This window comes from Heteronotia binoei, chromosome 6, assembly GCF_032191835.1.
Source record: "Heteronotia binoei isolate CCM8104 ecotype False Entrance Well chromosome 6, APGP_CSIRO_Hbin_v1, whole genome shotgun sequence".
NCBI lineage: Eukaryota > Metazoa > Chordata > Lepidosauria > Squamata > Gekkonidae > Heteronotia > Heteronotia binoei.
In genome coordinates this window covers 147,563,794-147,582,954 of record NC_083228.1, presented here as the reverse complement: position 1 = coordinate 147,582,954, position 19,161 = coordinate 147,563,794, and the positions used below count along the sequence as shown (strand labels likewise).

The 19,161-nt window shown below is 49.9% G+C and overlaps 1 protein-coding gene across 1 annotated transcript in view; it reads left to right on the top strand.

Annotated features, from left to right (window-relative positions):
• LOC132574430 (zinc finger protein 709-like) overlaps positions 1 to 19,161 on the top strand; it is a 39,712-nt gene that overhangs the window by 5,075 nt on the left and 15,476 nt on the right. The window contains exon 4 of the mRNA XM_060242785.1: positions 17,147 to 17,314. Coding sequence (XP_060098768.1) covers positions 17,147 to 17,314 — 168 coding nt within the window. The remainder of the gene's footprint in view (positions 1 to 17,146; positions 17,315 to 19,161) is intronic.

Sequence of the window (19,161 nt, the reverse complement as noted above, 5' to 3'; positions counted from 1 at the left end):
TCTCTATTGCGGCCCCCCACTGGTGGAACCAGCTCCCTGATGATGTTAGAGCCTTGCGGGACCTTGCCCAATTCCGCAAGGCTTGTAAAACAACACTTTTCCGAATGGCCTTCAACTAAAGTATAAAGCTGTTTAACATCATGGTATGGAACTTAGCACCAAAATTGTTTACAAATTGTTCAATATTTAAAGTGCAATTGTTAATTTTAATTGATCTTGCTGTAACAGTTTTTAGTGTTTTTAGTGTTTATTGTTTTATTGTGGATATTTAATGTTGTTAGCCGCCCTGAGCCTGCTTCGACGGAAAGGGCGGGATATAAATGCGAAAATAAATAAATAAATAAGGGCAGGCCAGCGCGGAATGAGTTACAGTAGTCTAGCCTGGAGATGACCGTTGCATGGATTACCCTGGTTAGGTCCAAACAAGACAGGAGGGGAGCCAGTTGCCTAGCTTGGCGTAGATGGGAAAATGTCATTTTAGCAATATGTGTGACCTAGGCATCCATTGAAAGAGAAGAAGAATTGGATTTATATCCCGCCCTCGACTCCGAAGAGTCACAGAGCTGTTCACAATCTCCTTTACCTTCCTCCCCCACAACAGACACCCTGTGAGGTAGATGAAGATATTGGATTTATATCCTGCCCTCCACGCCGAAGAGTCTCAGAGTGGCTCACAATCTCCTTTCCATTCCTCCCCCACAACAGACACCCTGTGAGGTAGATGAAGATATTGGATTTATATCCCGCCCTCCACTCCGAAGAGTCTGAGAGTGGCTCACAATCTCCTTTATCTTCCCCGCTCCCCACAACAGTCACCCTGTGAGGTAGATGAAGATATTGGATTTATATTCCGCCCTCCACTCCGAAGAGTCTCAGAGCGGCTCACAATCTCCTTTCCCTTCCTCCCCCACAACAGACACCCTTTGAGGTAGATGAAGATATTGGATTTATATCCCGCCCTCCACTACAAAGAGTTTCAGAGCGGCTCACAATCTCCTATACCTCCCCCCCCCACAACAGACACCCTGTGAGGTAGATGAAGATTTATATCCCACCCTCCACTCCAAAGAGTCTCAGAGCAGCTCACAATCTCTTTTCCCTTCCTCCCTCACAACAGACACCCTATGAGGTAGATGAAGATATTGGATTTAAATCCTGCCCTCCACTCCAAAGAGTTTCAGAGCGGCTCACAATCTCCTTTACCTCCCCCCCCCCCCGCAACAGACACCCTGTAAGGTAGATGAAGATATTGGATTTATATCCCGCCCTCCACTCCGAAGGGTCTCAGAGCAGCTCACTATCTCCTTTCCCTTCCCCCCCCCCACAACAGACACCCTGTGAGGTGGGTGGGGCTGAGAGAGCTCTGACAGAAGCACCCCTTTCAAGGACAACTTCTGCCAGAGCTATGGCTGACCCAAGGCTATTCCAGCAGCTGCAAGTGGAGGAGTGGGGAATCAAACCCGGTTCTCCCAGATAAGAATCTGCACACTTAACCACTACACCAAACTGGCTCTCAGAGACTCAGAGCAGCTCACAATCTCCTTTCCCTTCCTCCCCCACTACAGACACCCTGTGAGGTGGGTGGGGCTGGAGAGGGCTCTCACAGCAGCTGCTCTTTCAAGGACAACCTCTGCCAGAGCTCTGGCTTACCCAAGGCCATGCTAGTAGGTGCAAGTGGAGGAGTGGGGAATCAAACCCGGTTCTCCCAGATAAGAGTCCGCACACTTAACCACTATCCCAAACTGGCTGTCCCCCAGATGACTGGGGGAGGCAATTGCAAACTACTATTCTTGAGATCAAGTCCTATGAGGAAAGGTTGAAGGAGCTGGGGATGTTTAGCCTGGAGAGGAGGCAGCTGAGAGGTTATATGATCACCATCTTCAAGTACTTGAAGGGCTGTCATATAGGGAATGGTGTGGAATTGTTTTCTGTAGCCCTGGAAGGTAGGACCAGAACTAATGGGTTGAAATTAAATCCAAAGAGTTTCTATCTCAACATTAGGAAGAACTTCCTGACCCTTAGAGCGATTCCTCAGTGGAACAGGCTTCCTCCTCAAGAGGTGGTGGGCTCTCCTTCCTTGGAGGTTTTTCAACAGAGGCTAGATGGCCATCTGACAGCAATGAAGATTCTGTGAATTTAGGGGGAGGTATTTGTGAGTTTCTTGCATTGTACAGGGGGGTGGACTAGATGACACTAGAGGTCCCTTCTAACTCTATGATTCTATGATTCTACCCCATTAAAAGTCTGCCATGAAAACGTCGTGATGCAACGTCACCCCAGAGTCGGAAACGACTGGTGCTTGCACAGGGGACTACCTTTACCTTTAAGGAGCCCCATGGCGCAGAGTGGTAAAGCTGCAGTCCAAGCTCTGCTCACAACCTGAGTTCAATCCCAGCAGAAGCTGGGTTCAAGTCACCGGCTCAAGGTTGACTCAGCCTTCCATCCTTCCGAGGTCGGTCAAATGAGTCCCCAGCTTGCTGGGGGGGAAGTGTAGATGACTGGGGAAGGCAAGGGCAAACCACCCTGTAAAAAGTCTGCCTTGAAAACGTTGTGAGAGCAACGTCACCCCAGAGTCGGTGCTTGCACAGAGACCTACCTTTACCTTTACTAAGGTGCTACTGGACTCGAAAACCAGATGTGAAGCAAGTCAGGCTGAGAGGATGACGCAGGGCTCAGGTCACCGGGCAACCTTTCATGGTAGAAGTGGAGATCTGAACGCAGGTCACCCCTCTGCCCTACCCGCTGTGCCAGCTCTTGTTGCTGTTTGGGGACTGAGAAGCTCCACGGAGATCCGTTCCCCAAGTCTGTTTCCACATAAGAAACTTAGCAAAACCCGCCATCTGTATTCATTAACAGGCTGAATAGACAGCTACTAGCATTCTGCTGCAGGAAGTCACCCAACAGGTGCTGCTTGAGCTGGAGACGGCTGGCCTGGGATCTCCGCCAACCTGGCGCCTTCCTGCAGACCAGCAACAGCTGGAGGAGGCCCTGAATCCGCAAGTGCGTCTCCTGTTTTTCTCAGCCTCCATCCCGAGCAGCTGTGATTTCAAGCTCCATTTCTATGCGTCCCACATAACGGAGGCTCGGTTTCTGCGCATTTCGCTTGACTCATTAGACAGCTTGATGGTTTTATGTAAATAAGCAATTAGCCCTTGTGAAGGAATATCAAATGAGGAACCCGATTTTGCACCGATTGGGATTTCTGCAGGTGTCTTTTGTCAGACAGGACGGAGGCCAATTCCACACTAGTCCTTGCATCCTGGTTCACCCCTGTCCTCAAACTGATTTTCTACGCCAGAATCATAGACTCATAGAGTTGGTTGCTCCGATTCTAGTGCAGAATGTCAGTCTGAGGACAGGACTGAACCAGGATGAAAGGCCGAGTGTGGAATTGTGTGAGCCCTGCGGATGGTACTGACGGGACCCAATCCTGTGTCCCAGTATGCGCCTGGGCCCCAAAGTCATCTCCATTTCCTTTGCTCTGGATCACAGGAATACAGAAACTTCCCTCTTTCCTGTTGACTTTCTTGGGTTTTCCCTTTTCATTTTGCTATCAGTATGAACAGGTATTGAGGGGTGGATCGACCCCCAGAAGTTATGGGTAGGAAACCAAGAACTTGAGTTATGCCTTCATAGAATCAGAGTTGGAAGGGACCTCCAGGATTATCTAGTCCAACCCCCTGCACAATGCAGGAAACTCACAAACACTACATTCACAGAATCTTCATTGCTGTCAGATGGCCATCTAGCCTCTCTTTAAAAACCTCAAAGGAAGGAGAGCCCACCACCTCCCAAGGAGGAAGCCTGTTCCACTGAGGAACCTCTCTTAACAGTCATAGAATCATAGAATTGGAAGATACCTCCAGGGTCATCTAGTCCAACTCCCTGCACAATGCAGGAAACTCACAAATGCCTCCCCCTAAATTCACAGGATCCTCATTGCTGTCAGATGACCATCTAGCCTGTTTGAAAACCTCCGAGGAAGGAGAGCCCACCACCTCCTGAGGAAGCCTGTTCCACTGAGGAACCGCTCCAATGATCAGGAAGTTCTTCCTAATGTTGAGCCAGAAACTCTTTTGATTTAATTTCAACCAATTGGTTCTGGTCCTATCTTCTGGGGCCACAGAAAACAATTCTGCACCATCCTCTATAGGACAGCCCTTCAAGGACTTAAAGATGGTGATCCTATCACCTCTCAGCCACCTCCTCTCCAGGCTAAACATCCCCAGCTCCTTCAACCTTTCCTCATAGGACTTTGTCTCCAGACCCCTCACCATCTTCGTCGCCCTCCTCTGGCCCCGTTCCAGCTTGTCTATATCCTTTTTAAAATGTGGTGCCCAAAACTGAACACAAGGCTCCAGGTGAGGTCTTACCAGAGCAGAGTAAAGTGACACCATCACATCACGTGATCTGGACACTCTGCTTCTGTTGATACAGCTCAATATTGCATTGGCCTTTTTAGCCACCGCATCACACTGTCGACTCATGTTCATCAGCCTCGTGCTCGCACAGTTTGATACACCATCCTGGAAGACTGCTTTAGACATGCGCAACCACGACTTGGTTTTTAACGTCCTCCTCAGCTGAACTTGCCTGTTTGGATCAGCATGAAGGTGGTGCCAAACCAGAAACCGGCGGCTCTCTGAAGGACATCAGGGCACAGGGCCAGAGCGGGCACAGCCTGGCTCCCACCCTCCGGCCTTCCTAGGAATCAGGTGGATGTTGTGGGGGGCGGGGTGAGCTGCCTCCACTCTCCACTGGATCAATCATTGCCCAAAGGGCAATGATTCCTGCTTAATGTTTAGCCTTAAATGACGGCAATGACCATTCCGAGCCACACCATTCGTGTCCATTTCCTGAGGAACAAAGTTAACGATGGTTGCCCAGCAAGGGCGCATGTACAGCTGGAAAAAAGCAAGTAATAATGTATGTAGAACAAGTAGGGGGCTGGGAAACAAAGCAGAGGAACAGAGGAGTTTTCCTTGCAGAACTTCACCCTGGCATTTCCCTAGCTGGGACCTTTGCATGCACACGTGGTTCTTGGATTCAGGGGGGCGAAGGCTGGCAAGGGCGGGAGGCGTCTTCCCGTTCCCCGTCGGCAGCAGGCTGGCTATCCTTCAGTTCCCATTCCTCAAACCACTGGCTGCCCTTTGCGTGAAATGGTGCAAGGACAGATGGAATTCCCAAGCGACACACGGATCAATTGCCCGACGTACTCCACATCCTAGTAGGTAGGTAGTCCCCTGTGCAAGCACCGGTTGTTTCCGACTCTGGGGTGACGTTGCTTTCACAACGTTTTCACGGCAGACTTTTGACGGGGTGGTTTGCCATTGCCTTCCCCAGTCCTCTACCCTTCCCCCCTCCCAGCAAGCTGGGGACTCCTTTGACCGACCTCGGAAGGATGGAAGGCTGAGTCAACCTGGAGCCGGCTACCTGAACCAGCTTCCGTTAGGATTGAACTCAGGTCGTGAGCACAGGGCAAATGCAATTTTGGGCTGTATCAACAGAAGTATAGTGTCCAGATCACGTGATGGTATGGCTTTACTCTGCTCTGGTAAGATCTCGCCTGGAGTATTGTGTTCAGTTTTGGGCACCACATTTTACGAAGGATACAGACAAGCTGGAACGGGTCCAGAGGAGGGTGACAAAGATGGTGAGGGGTCTGGAGATCAAGTCCTATGAGGGAAGGTTGAAGGAACTGGGGATGTTTAGCCTGGAGAGGAGGTGGCTGAGAGGTGATAGGATCACCATCTTCAAGTCCTTGAAGGACTGTCATCTAGAGGGCAGCGTGGAATTGTTTTCTGTGGCCCTGGAAGGTAGGACCCGAACCAATTGGTTGAAATTAAATCAAAAGAGTTTCCGGCTCAACATTAGGAAGAACTTCCTGAGCGTTAGAGCAGTTCTTCGATGGAACAGGCTTCCTTGGGAGGTGGTGGGCTCTCCTTCCTTGGAAGTTTTTAAACAGAGGCTAAATGGCCATCTGACAGCAATGAAGATCCTGTGAAATTAGGGGGAGGTGTTTGTGAGTTTCCTGCATTGTGCAGGGGGTTGGACTAGATGACCCTAGAGGTACCTTCTAACTCTTCTATGATTCTCTGACTGCAGTACTGCAGCTTTACCACTCTGCACCACGGGGCTCTCTACTCCACATCCTAAGGCATCATTAATGTTATTTCAGGAGCTGGAAATCACTCTAGATCGATCCTGAGAGGACCGCTGGCTGGGAATAGAGGCTGGAGAAGGTCTCTCTGGCCAGCAATGTGGAGCCTTCAGCCAGGGCTCTTTCCCCTGACCATCTTGCAAAGTGGAGGTCTCTACCTGGCGTCCTCCCAGGTAAGGGCAGGTTTTACGGCATAGGCTGCATCTCGGGCTCTTCTGCAACTGCTTTGTTGGCATCTCTTAACTGGAGCAATAATTGGATCGTTAAAAGGGCTTGAATTTAAGCTGCAGACCGTGGATCCAGAGGAAGTGGCAGGAAACGATAACGTCACTTTCCGTATTTCCCCTACTCTGGGAAGATGCAGCGGACACCTTCGGATAAAGCTGAAGGGCCCTGTCACTTACATGGAGCCTTCCCAGAGGGCGCTTGCCCTGGGGGGCTGCTGGTAGCCAGAAGGATGTTGAGCCAAAGGGGTAGGGCTTCTGGGACCACTAGCCCAGAGCTGACCACGGGCAACGTTGGTGGGTGTTGATTTGCCTGTGGAGGGCAAGGCGGAGCCAGGGGTGGAGTTGAACTAGGCTTGCCATTCCCCAGGTCCCAGCGGGGGTTCTTCCGCTTTCCCAGGCTCCTTCCCGCCCCCAGTCAGCTGGCCAGCGGGGGAAGCCCCACCCCCCAGAGGACCATGTGACTTTCCCCCTCCGGAGGCTTCAGTCTCCGATTGAAAGGCTCCCTCTTGGGATGGGGTGTCTGTGTTACTTGGAAGAAGTTGGCTGCAATTCGTGAGTAGAGAGGCCAATCCCTTGCTTCAGAGTCGCCAGAAACGGGGGGAGGGGGGGAGGAACATCTGTTGAGCACTTCATTATTCCCTAAGTGGAGATCGATTCTCATAGGGTATAATGGAGAATTGATCTGGAGGTTTCGGGGGCTCTGGGGGAGCTGTTTTTTGAGGTAGAGGCACCAAATTTTCCTTATAGTATCTAGTGCCTCTCCCCAAAGTGCCCCCCAAGTTTCAAAACGATTGGACCAGGGGGTCCAATTTTGTGAGCCCCAAAAAGAAGGTGCCCCTATCCTTCATTATTTCCTATGGAAGGAAGTCATTTAAAAAGGTGTGCTGCCCCTTTAAATGCGATGGCCAGAACTCCCTTGGAGATCAATTATGCTTGTCACACCCTGGTTCCTGACTCCACCCCCAATGTCTCCTGGCTCCACCCCCAAAGTCCCCAGATATTTCTTTAATTGGACTTGGCAACCCTAAGTTGAACCCATAGCCATTTCCTTCAGCTCCGTGTGCTCCTGTGGGCTTGCCACTCTGGGTTGGGAAATTCCTGGAGATTTTTTTGGGGAGTGCGTAGGGAACATACCTGGGGGTTTGGGGGGTGGGGCCTGGGGAAGGTGGGGTTGGGGGAGGGGAGGGGCCTCCAAAGGGTATAATGCCAAAGAATCCACCCTGCATAGCAGCCATATTCTCCAGGAGAGCTGATCTTGGTTGTCTGGATTACAGTTGGAATAACAGGAGATCACCAGATAGTGCCACCTGGAGGTTGGCAACCCAACTAGAAACAAATGGGTGGATTCCCTCTACCAGCCAGACCCCATTAATTAATCCAGGGGTGTCAAACTCATTTGCTATGAGGGCCGGATCTTGACCTTGTCGGGCCGTGCCATGTGCGTCATAAAATGTAACGCCAGGTCAGGGAGATATAAACTATATATATATATATATATATATATACACACACACACACACACACACACTGTGGCTAATAGCCACTGATGGACCTCTGCTCCATATTTTTATCTAACCCCCTCTTGAAGCTGGCTATGCTTGTGGCTGCCACCACTTCCTGTGGCAGTGAATTCCACATGTTAATCACCCTTTGGGTGAAGAAGGACTTCCTTTTATCCGTTCTAACCTGACTGCTCAGCAATTTCATCGAATGCCCACGAGGTCTTGTAGTGTGAGAAAGGGAGGAAAGGACTTCTTTCTCTACTTTCTCCATCCCAGGCATAATCTTGTAAACCTCTCTCATGTCACCCCGCAGTCGACGTTTCTCCAAGCTAAAGAGCCCCAAGTGCTTTAGCCTTTCTTCATAGGAAAATCCTGCGCGATTGAGCAAGCCTGACAAAGCAAATTGTGATGCAGAAGGAAGCAAGAGAGGGAGGAAGCAGAAGTCAGTGAATTATCTGAGGGCTTGATTCGTCCCCCAAGCTGCATGTTTGATACCCCTGCATTAATCCTTGGATTGGAAATGGGAAGATTCCAGTTATTCTGTCTGTTCCATTGATCTTTAAATGAGATGGTTCCAGTTAGAAGGATTTCAATGTGAATTTTTGCAGAAGCCATCAAGCTTCAAACAATTGCTTTCCCCGCCCCGCCCCCCCCCACCCCCGCACAAATTCACATCAGCTCCAGGGGGAAACTCTTCTTGTTTGTCTCCGTTTGAAAATAAATAAATAAACCCACACACACCTCGTTCCAAAAACATTATTACTAATTTTTTTTGCCAGGTGTACAACTGGTGCATAGGGAAATCCTCATTAAATAAATCCATCAGAAATGAAATGCAAAAGGAGCTGCTAAGAACGCCCGTGGGCTGGGCGAAAAGATCCCTCGGTGAGGGTAGAAGGAACCGGGTAACGAGGTGGAAAGTTTATTTATTTATTATTTATTTATCAGATTTATATCCCGCCCTCCCCTGACAGGCTCTGGGTGGCTAACAACGGTTCAAAAACATTAGCAAACATATTAAAATTTGATCTATAAAAAGTTACCATCTTAGTAGAGACAGAGGTCTCATAAATGCTCATCTTGCCTTCTCCCTTGCCGCTACATTACTTCAATTTCGTCATGTGTTATTTATAATTTTACATGTAATTTATATCTATAAAGGGGGGGGATATATTTTCTTTTAATGACTGCAGCAGCAAAGTCGAGACCACATGGGGTGAATTGCCTCAAGGACTCTTTAAGAACATAAGAGAAGCCATGCTGGATCAGGCCAATGGCCGATTGGTGACGGGGGGGGGGGGGGGGGGAGACAAACAGGTTTGGGCAGCCAAATTTGGCACACACACACACACACACCGCATTCCCGCCGCCCTAAGCAATTACCTAGTTTGCCTAATGGGCGAGCTGGCCTGGGGATCTGGTTCTTCTACACATAACCCTCCCTCCACAACTACTACCGGCAATGATATTTTGAAACGGTGTCTGTAGCAGACTAACGCTGATGGCGTGCTACTTTGCTTGCATGTGGAATGCACCTTGTGCAAAAGGGGGAGCCCAATGTTCTACTTGTGCATTCTCAAACAAAGCCAACATTAGAAAAATTGGGCAGGTAATAAGAGATTCCAGCGTTCGCAGGCCCACCCAGCAAGAGCTGCCCTTCAAAGTTCTCACTGCTCAGAAGCAGGGAACGTGCAACAATATTGTGTCCACCCAGGGCGTTCAAGATTCACCAGGGAAATTACAGGAGGCAGAACCGAGTCTCCCCTCCGCTACTTCTCTTTGTCTGGCCAAAGGGTTGGGCTTAGGCTTACCAAGCTCCAGGTAGGGCCTGGAGATCTTGAGGAATGACAACAAAGGGGATGGGGATGCGACTCACTGGCAGAGCCTTTGTTTGGAACACAGAAGGTCCCAAGTTCAATCCCCTGCATCTCCAATTAAAAGGATCTGGTAGGAAGTGACAGGAAAGGCCTTTCTCTGCCTGGGACCTGGAGAGCCACTGCTGGTCTGAGTAGAAAATATAGACTTTGATGGACCAACCAAAGGTCTGATTCAGTAGAAGGCAGCTTCAGGTGTTTATGGGATTTCCAGGCTACAGAGATCAATTTCTCTGGAGAACATGGGTATTTCAGAAGGTGGATTTTAGGTGGGGGGGACAGTGTGAGGACTTCTAGTGTCCTGGCCCCACTGATGGAACTCCTGATGGCACCTGGGTTTTTTTGGCCAGTGTGTGACACCGAGTGTTGGACTGGGTGGTCCATTGGCCTGATCCAACATGGCTTTTCTTATGTTCTTATGTCTGAGGCAGTGATGCTCTGTATTCTTGGGGGGGGGCACAGTGGGAGGGCTTCTAGTGTCCTGGCCCCACTGATGGACCTCCTGATGGCACCTGTTTTTTTTTTAGCCACTGAGTGACACCGAGTGTTGGACTGGGTGGTCCATTGGCCTGATCCAACATGGCTTCTCTTCTGTTCTTATGTCTGGGGCAGGGATGCTCTGTCTTTTTGGTGCTTAGGGGGGCCACAGTGGGAGGGCTTCTGGAGTCCTGGCCTGCTGGGGGAACCTCCTGATGGCCCAAGTTTGGGCCACTGTGTGATGTGGAAGTGTTGGACTGGAAGGACCATTGGCCTGATCTCACATGGCTTTTCTTATGTCTGAGGCAGTGATGCTCTGTATTCTTGGGGGGGGGGGGGCATAGTGGAAAGGCTTCTAGTGTCCTGGCCCCAATGATGGACCTCCTGAGGGCACCTGGTGTTTTTGGCCACTGTGTGACACAGAATGTTAGACTGGAGGGGCCATTGGCCTGATCCAACATGGCTTCTCTTAGGTTCTTATGACATTATAGCCCACTTAAGTCCCTCCCCAGGCTACACCCCCTTCCCAAATCTCCAGAAGTTTCCCAATCCCAAGTTGGCAAGCCTAGTTGGGCTGCCTGGTGGTGGGGGACTCTACCCAAATCGTATTCCAGATTTTCCTCCATGTGAACCAAGGTGCAAGGGTCTCTTCTCCACGTTGACCCACTGGCTCCCTCATTCCTTGTGTCTTTCAGCTGGCGAGTTCAGAGACAGCCTGTGAATCTGCGGAGAGGTAAAAGCCCAGACCTCCGTCACATTGCTCACTTTTGCTTGGGGGGTGGGGTGGGAAGTGGGAGTCAGGAGGGTGGACACGCTTTAAAGTGTTGGAGAGCCAGTTTGGTGTAGCGGTTAAGTGTGCAGACTCTTATCTGAGAGAACCTGGTTCGATTCCCCACTCCTCCACTTGCACCTGCTAGCATGGCCTTGGGTCAGCCAGAGCTCTCTTATCTGGGAGAACTGGGTTTGATTCCCCACTCCTCCACTTGCACCTGCTGGAATGGCCTTGGGTCAGCCAGAGCTCTCTTATCTGGGAGAACCGGGTTTGATTCCCCACTCCTCCGCTTGCAGCTGCTGGAATGGCCTTGGGTCAGCCATAGCTCTCTTATATGGGAGAACCGGGTTTGATTCCCCACTCCTCCACTTGCTGCTGCTGGAATGGCCTTGGGTCAGCCAGAGCTCTCTTATCTGGGAGAACCGGGTTTGATTCCCCACTCCTCCGCTTGCAGCTGCTGGAATGGCCTTGGGTCAGCCATAGCTCTCTTATATGGGAGAACCGGGTTTGATTCCCCACTCCTCCACTTGCTGCTGCTGGAATGGCCTTGGGTCAGCCAGAGCTCTCTTATCTGGGAGAACCGGGTTGGATTCCCCACTCCTCCACTTGCACCTGCTAGCATGGCCTTGGGTCAGCCAGAGCTCTCTTATCTGGGAAAACTGGGTTTGATTCCCCACTCCTCCACTTGCACCTGCTGGAATGGCCTTGGGTCAGCCATAGCTCTGGCAGAGGTTGTCCTTGAAAGGGCAGCTTCTGTCAGAGTGCTCTCAGCCCCACCCACCTCACAGGGTGTCTGTTGTGGGGGAGGAAGGGAAAGGAGATTGTGAGCCGCTCTGAGATTCTTTGGAGTGGAGGGCGGGATATAAATCCAATATCTTCATCTACCTCACAGGGTGTCTGTTGTGGGAGAGGAAGATAAAGGAGATTGTGAGCCGCTCAGAGATTCTTCGGAGTGGAGGGCGGGATATAAATCCAATAGCTTCATCTACCTCACAGGGTGTCTGTTGTGGGGGAGGAAGGGAAAGGAGATTGTGAGCCGCTCTGAGACTCTTCGGAGTGGAGGGCAGGATATAAATCCAATATCATCATCATCATCATCAAATAAATAAATAAAAATAAAGCAAATACCGAGCTTCTCTTAGTGCGCCAGGGTGGTTAGCTGCGTTGGTCTGAAACAGCGTATAACAAAGTTGAACATATATGAACATATGAAGCTGCCTTATACTGAATCGGACCTTTGGTCCATCAAAGTCAGTATTGTCTTCTCAGACTGGCAGCGGCTCTCCAGGGTCTCAAGCTGAGGTTTTTCACACCATTTTGCCTGGACCCTTTTTTGGAGATTCCGGGGATTGAACCTGGGACCTTCTGCTTACCAAGCAGATGCTCTACCACTGAGCTACCATTCCTCCCCTAAAGTTGGAGTCCAGTGGCACCCTTAAGACCAACACAGTTTAATTCTGAGAAGGAGCTTTGGTGTGCACGCAACTTTCCTCAGATACACTGAAACGGGAGTTAACATAGGCAGAGAGGGCAAAGCAAATTAGCATGCAGCATGACGAAGATGTTTTAACCGATGCAAACACCAAACAAGAATAACAAGCGAAGGTGATAAGGTCACCATAATTACAGAGGAAACACACATCTTCTTAAGATCCCCGGACCGAAAGAAGCTCGATTGTCGACCGCCAGAGCCAGAGCGTTCTCGGTAATAGCCCCCGCTCTGTGGAATGCCCTCCCTGAGGGCCCTGTAAGACCGAACTGTTCAAACTTGCTTTTAAAGGTTAAGGGGAGGTGGCTATTATTCCACAGCACCGACAATCTCACTGAACTAACATAACTGAAACCAGAAACATCAGAATAACTAGAACAAGGGTGGGGAACAGCGGCTCTCCAGATGTTTTTTGCCTACAACTCCCATCAGCCCCAGCCAGCTGGCTGGGGCTGATGGGAGTTGTAGGCAAAAAACATCTGGAGAGCCGCTGTTCCCCACCCCTGAGCTACAACATCAATGTGCATCTTGGACTTTTAATGATTATATAATGGAAACGATTTTATTGTATATTTGCTTTTAATATTTTATGTTGTTCTTATTTGTTGTTGGCCCCCTGAGCCCGTCAGGGGAGGGCGGGATATAAATACATTTGCCAAAATAAGAGACTGATGTGGAAACTCATCCTTCTCGGTTGACTGATTTTAGCATTCCACCATTAAGAAGGAGAAGGATGATTTGCTGTTTGCCCTCTGTCTATATGTATGAACTGTTACCTTACATTTCAATGTTCCAAAGAAGCGCGAATAAAACTTTGTCGGTCTTCAAGGGTGCCTGAATGGACTCAAACTTTATTTGGGATCATGTCATACACGAAGCGGAAGAACCCCTCAAGAGCCTTGCTGGATTAGAGCGAGGCCCAGCTAACCCAACACCGGCATCTGATTGTTAAAGGCAGGGGTGGAATTGTAGAAGGAGCTCCTTTACATATTAGGCCACACACCCCTGATGTAGCCAATCCTCCAAGAGCTTTCAAAAAAAGAGCCTTGTAAGCTCTTGGAGGATTGGCTACATCGGGGGGGGGGGGGTGGCCTAATATGCAATGGAGCTCCTGCTAGAATTCCACACCTGGTTAAAAGTATTCTGCCTTTGAACATGGAGGCTCCATTTAACCATCACATCTAATGGGTAGTAGGCCTATCCTCTTTGGATAGTGTGTGTGTGTGTGTGTAGACACACCACACTGCACCCCCACATCTATAGTTAGAGTGACGAACTAGGATCTAGGAGCCCCAGATTCAAATCCTGAGCCAGTCACATTGTCTCAGTTTGGCCTGCCACACAGGATTGCTGAGAGGAGTGAGGAGAACTGGGTAAGCTGCTCGGGGCTCCCCCACTTGGGAGAAAGGCGGGGTAGCCAGGTGTTAAATAAATATCAAATGATCTTTTGGGGAAGCCATCTAAGCCAGTGGCTTCCATCCCTCTCTGAGGGAACATCAGTTCTGCCCAGGAGGTACCAGGGCGGGCCAGCAGCGATGTTCCCTGGGGAGGTGCCCTGGCCCAGCGGCATGAAGAAGGTCCCAGATTGAGGCTCCCAGGTCCAACGGTTATACAGTTGGAGGCCATGCCTGCTGCTCAGTTTAATGGATGTCTGTATGTTTTATTGCCAGTTGCCTTGGTTCTGAAGAGCCCAACAGCAGTCCCTGGTACCTCTGGTAAGTACATACTAGGGTTGCCAAGTGCAATTCAAGAAATATCTGGGGACTTTGGGGGTGGAGCCAGGAGACATTGGGGGCGGAGCCCGGAGCAAGTTTGTGACAAGCAGCATTGAACTCCAAAGGGAGTTCTGGCCATCACATTGAAAGGGACCTCAAACTTTTTAAATGCCTTCCTTCCATAGGGAATAATGAAGGACAGGGGCACCTTCTTTGGGGGCTCATAGAATTGGACCCCCGGTCCAATCTTTTTGAAACTTGGAGGGTATTTTGCGGAGAGGCACTGGATGTGTGGCAGGTGTTAATTAAAGATCAAAATAAAATGGGCTACTGATAGTTAATTGATAAGTAAAAGGGTGCGATCGAACCGGTTGGGCCAAAGAGAAGCAAATAAGCTTGCTTGAAGGGCAGTGTAAGAGGCACTTCAAGCGATGTGAAATATGTCTGTTGTGTTGTGAAAAGCTGTCCTTGCTCGGAAAGTCCCAAAGGGCCCCAGGAAATGAGACTGTGGTTAGCTAGCTAGCAAACTGATGTTACAACATGCAGCTTGATGAAACATGAGCATATGCATTGCACCCCAGGAGACGATTCCTGGAGAATCCCAAAGAAGTTGTTTACTGAACCGGAAAGCTGTGGTTTAGCTTGTCTTATGACCTGGGAGGGGGGGGCGATCTTCACCACTCACCAAGGATGAATCCAGACTGGGGCACCTCTTCTTACCTCCCCTTCTAGCAAAATCCCTGGGTTTAAACACACATTGGTCTGGAGACCAAGTCCTATGAGAAAGCTTGAAGGAGCTGGGGATGTTTGGCCTGGAGAGGAGGTGTTTGGGATGTGGTGGGGTCGACATCTTTGAGTCCTTGAGGGGCTGTTATCTGGGGGATGGTGTGGAGTTGTTCTCTGTGGCCCCAGAGAGTAGGACCAGAGCCAACGGGTTGAAATTGCATTGGAAGAGTTTCCGGCTCAACATTGGGAAGGACTTCCTGGCCATCAGGAGCAGAGGTCCATCAGTGGCTATTAGCCACAGTTTATTATTGCAACTGTCTGGGGCAGTGATGCTCTATATTCTTGGTGCTGGGGGGTGGGGCAAAGTGGAAGGGCTTCTAGCCCCACTTGTGAACCTTCTGATGTCACTTGGGGGGGGGGGGGTTGGCCACTGCGACTTCCTTATCCCACACCGACCAAATGGGCCCTCCAGTGCAACACTCTGAGTCACATAAGAACATAAGAGAAGCCCTGTTGGATCAGGCCAGTGGCCCCTCCAGTCCAACACTCTGTGTCACATAAGAACATAAGAGAAGCCCTGTTGGATCAGGCCAGTGGCCCCTCCAGTCCAACACTCTGTGTCACATAAGAACATAAGAGAAGCCATGTTGGATCAGGCCAATGGCCCATCCAGTCCAACACCCTGTGTCACATAAGAACAGAAGAGAAGCCCTGTTGGATCAGGCAAGTGGCCCATCCAGTCCAACACTCTGTGTCACATAAGAACAGAAGAGAAGCCCTGTTAGATCAGGCCAATGGCCCCTCCAGTGCAACACTCTGAGTGACATAAGAACATAAGAGAAGCCATGTTGAATCAGGCCAGTGGCCCATCCAGTCCAACACTCTGTGTCACATAAGAACAGAAGAGAAGCCCTGTTGGATCAGGCCAATGCCCCCCCCAGTGCAACACTCTGAGTGACATAAGAACATAAGAGAAGCCATGCTGGATCAGGCCAGTGGCCCCTCCAGTGGCCAGCAGGGGGTCCATCAGTGGGGCCAAGATACTAGAAGCCCTCCCACTGTGCCCCCACAAGCACTAAGAATACAGAGCATCACTGCCCCAGACATAAGAACATAAGAGAAGCCCTGTTGGATCAGGCCAATGGCCCATCCAGTCCAACACTCTGTGTCACATAAGAACAGAAGAGAAGCCATGTTGGATCAGGCCAATGGCCCCTCCAGTGCAACACTCTGAATCACATAAGAACATAAGAGAAGCCATGTTGAATCAGGCCAGTGGCCCATCCAGTCCAACACTCTGTGTCACATAAGAACATAAGAGAAGCCATGTTGGATCAGGCCAATGGTCCCTCCAGTCCAACACTCTGCGTCACATAAGAACATAAGAGAAGCCATGTTGGATCAGGTCAATGGCCCATGCAGTCCAACACTGTGTGTCACATAAGAACATAAGAGAAGCCATGTTGGATCAGGCCAATCGCCCCTCCGGTCCAACACTCTGCGTCACATAAGAACATAAGAGAAGCCATGTTGGATCAGGCCAATGGCCCCTCCAGTCCAACAGTCTGCGTCACATAAGAACATAAGAGAAGCCATGTTGGATCAGGTCAATGGCCCATCCAGTCCAACACTGTGTGTCACATAAGAACATAAGAGAAGCCATGTTGGATCAGGCCAATGGCCCCTCCAGTCCAACACTCTGCGTCACATAAGAACATAAGAGAAGCCATGTTGGATCAGGCCAATGGCCCCTCCAGTCCAACACTCTGCGTCACATAAGAACATAAGAGAAGCCATGTTGGATCAGGTCAATGGCCCATCCAGTCCAACACTGTGTGTCACACAGTGGCCAAAACGCAGTGGCCATCAGGGAGTCCATCAGTGGGGCCAAGATACTAGAAGCCCTCCCACTGTCCCCCAACCAAGCACTAGGAATACAGAGCATCACTGCCCCAGACATAAGAACATAAGAGAAGCCCTGTTGCATCAGGCCAATGGTCCATCCAGTCCAACACTCTGTGTCACACGGTGGCCAATATATGTTTGTGTGTATAAACACACACGCGCATATATATAGCCGCCATCACCTCCTGTGGCAGTGAATTCCACATGTTAATCACCCTTTGGGTGAAGAAGGACTTCCTTCTATCCGTTCTAACCCGACTGCTCAGCAATTTCTATGGATTGTTTTTCCTCTTGTCCAGGCTCTGCATGTCGCTCTTCCTGGCCATGATCCTGTTGTGCGTGGCCCTGTGCTGTCTCCAGCGCTGGCTCACGAGGTGCAGGCGCCTCTCCTCCCAGCGCACGGTTGCGGTGTTTGCCCTCAGCGATGTTGATTCGGTGTACGGTGAGTCGGACACGGAGAGGGCTGGGTATTCATCTGGGGTTTGCCTGAAATGCAGGGGGAAGATCCTGAATTCACGCCCACTGCAATGAAACTGGGGTTGGAAGCCTCGCAAGAAGGACTGATACTGAGGCAAAAGCCAGTGGAACCACCAGTATTCTGGCTGCATCCTCAAGAACATCAGTTCGGATGCACCACCAAAATTAGACTAACAGCGCAATCCTTTGCAAAGTAACTCTAGCCCAGGGGTGGCCAAACTGCAGCTTGGGAGCCACGTGTGCCTCTTTCACACATATTATGTGGTTCTTGAAGTCCCCACAGCCCCATTGACCAGTTTGGAGAAGGCATTGGTCTCTTTAAATCACTTCTTCAAACAAAGCAAGCCGACAGCTTGGAGAATGCTTTTAAAGTTAAAGTTGCTTTCTTTTCATCTTCCCCATTTTCCTTCCTTCCTTCCTTCCTTCCTTCCTTCCTTCCTTCCTTCCTTCCTTCCTTCCTTCCTTCCTTCCTTCCTTCCTTCCTAACATAAGAACATAAAAGAAGCCATGTTGGATCAGGCCAATGGCCCCTCCAGTCCAACACTCTGTGTCATAGAATAATATAAAAGAAGCCATGTTGGATCAGGCCAATGGCCCCTCCAGTCCAACACTCTGTGTCACAGAAGAACATAAGAGAAGCCATGCTGGATCAGGCCAGTGGCCCCTCCAGTCAAACACATAAAAGAAGCCATGTTGGATCAGGCAATAGCCCATCCAGTCCAACACTCTGTGTCACATAAGAACACAAGAGAAGCCATGTTGGATCAGGCCAGTGGACGCTCTAGTCCAACACTCTGTGTTGCGTAAGAACATAAGAGAAGCCATGTTGGATCAGGCCAATGGCCCCTCCAGTCCAACACTCTGTGTCATAGAATAATATAAAAGAAGCCATGTTGGATCAGGCCAATGGCCCCTCCAGTCCAACACTCTGTGTCACAGAAGAACATAAGAGAAGCCATGCTGGATCAGGCCAGTGGCCCCTCCAGTCAAACACATAAAAGAAGCCATGTTGGATCAGGCAATAGCCCATCCAGTCCAACACTCTGTGTCACATAAGAACACAAGAGAAGCCATGTTGGATCAGGCCAGTGGACGCTCTAGTCCAACACTCTGTGTTGCGTAAGAACATAAGAGAAGCCATGTTGGATCAGGCCAGTGGCCCATCCAGTCCAACACTCTGTGTCACACAGTAATAAAAAAAAACATCAGGAGGTCCATCAGTGCAGCCAGGAGACCAGAAGCCCTCCCACTGTGCTCCCCCCAAGCACCAAGGATCCAGAGCATCACTGCCAAAGCCAGAGAGTTCCATCTATACCCTATGGCTAATAGCCACTGATGGACCTCTGCTCCATGTTTATCCCATCCCCTCTTGAAGCTGTCTATGCTTGCAGCCGCCACCACCTCCTGTGGCAGTGAATTCCACGTGTCAATCACCTTTTGGGTAAAGAAATACTTCCTTTTACCCGTTCTAACCGGACTGCTCAGCAATTTCATTGAATGTCCACGAGTTCTTGTACTGAGAGAAAGGGAGAAAAGTACTTCTATGCCTTCTCTATTCTTCCTTCCTTCCAGCTCTCAGACATCTGACATTCATGTCTTGCGACTCTCAAATAGCTGATGCTTATTCTATGTGGCTCTTGCATTAAGCCAGTTCGGCCACCACTGTTCTAGTCTAAATCCGTCCATTTCCATGGGCTTAGACCGGGGTGACTCCGTAAAGAATAGCATTTGAGAGCATCAACTCCCAAACCCGAATGACGTTTTGCCAAGGAAATTCCTATGTACTTTTGTGTATTTATTTAATTAAAAACATTTCTATGCCAGCGTTCCTCGTGGT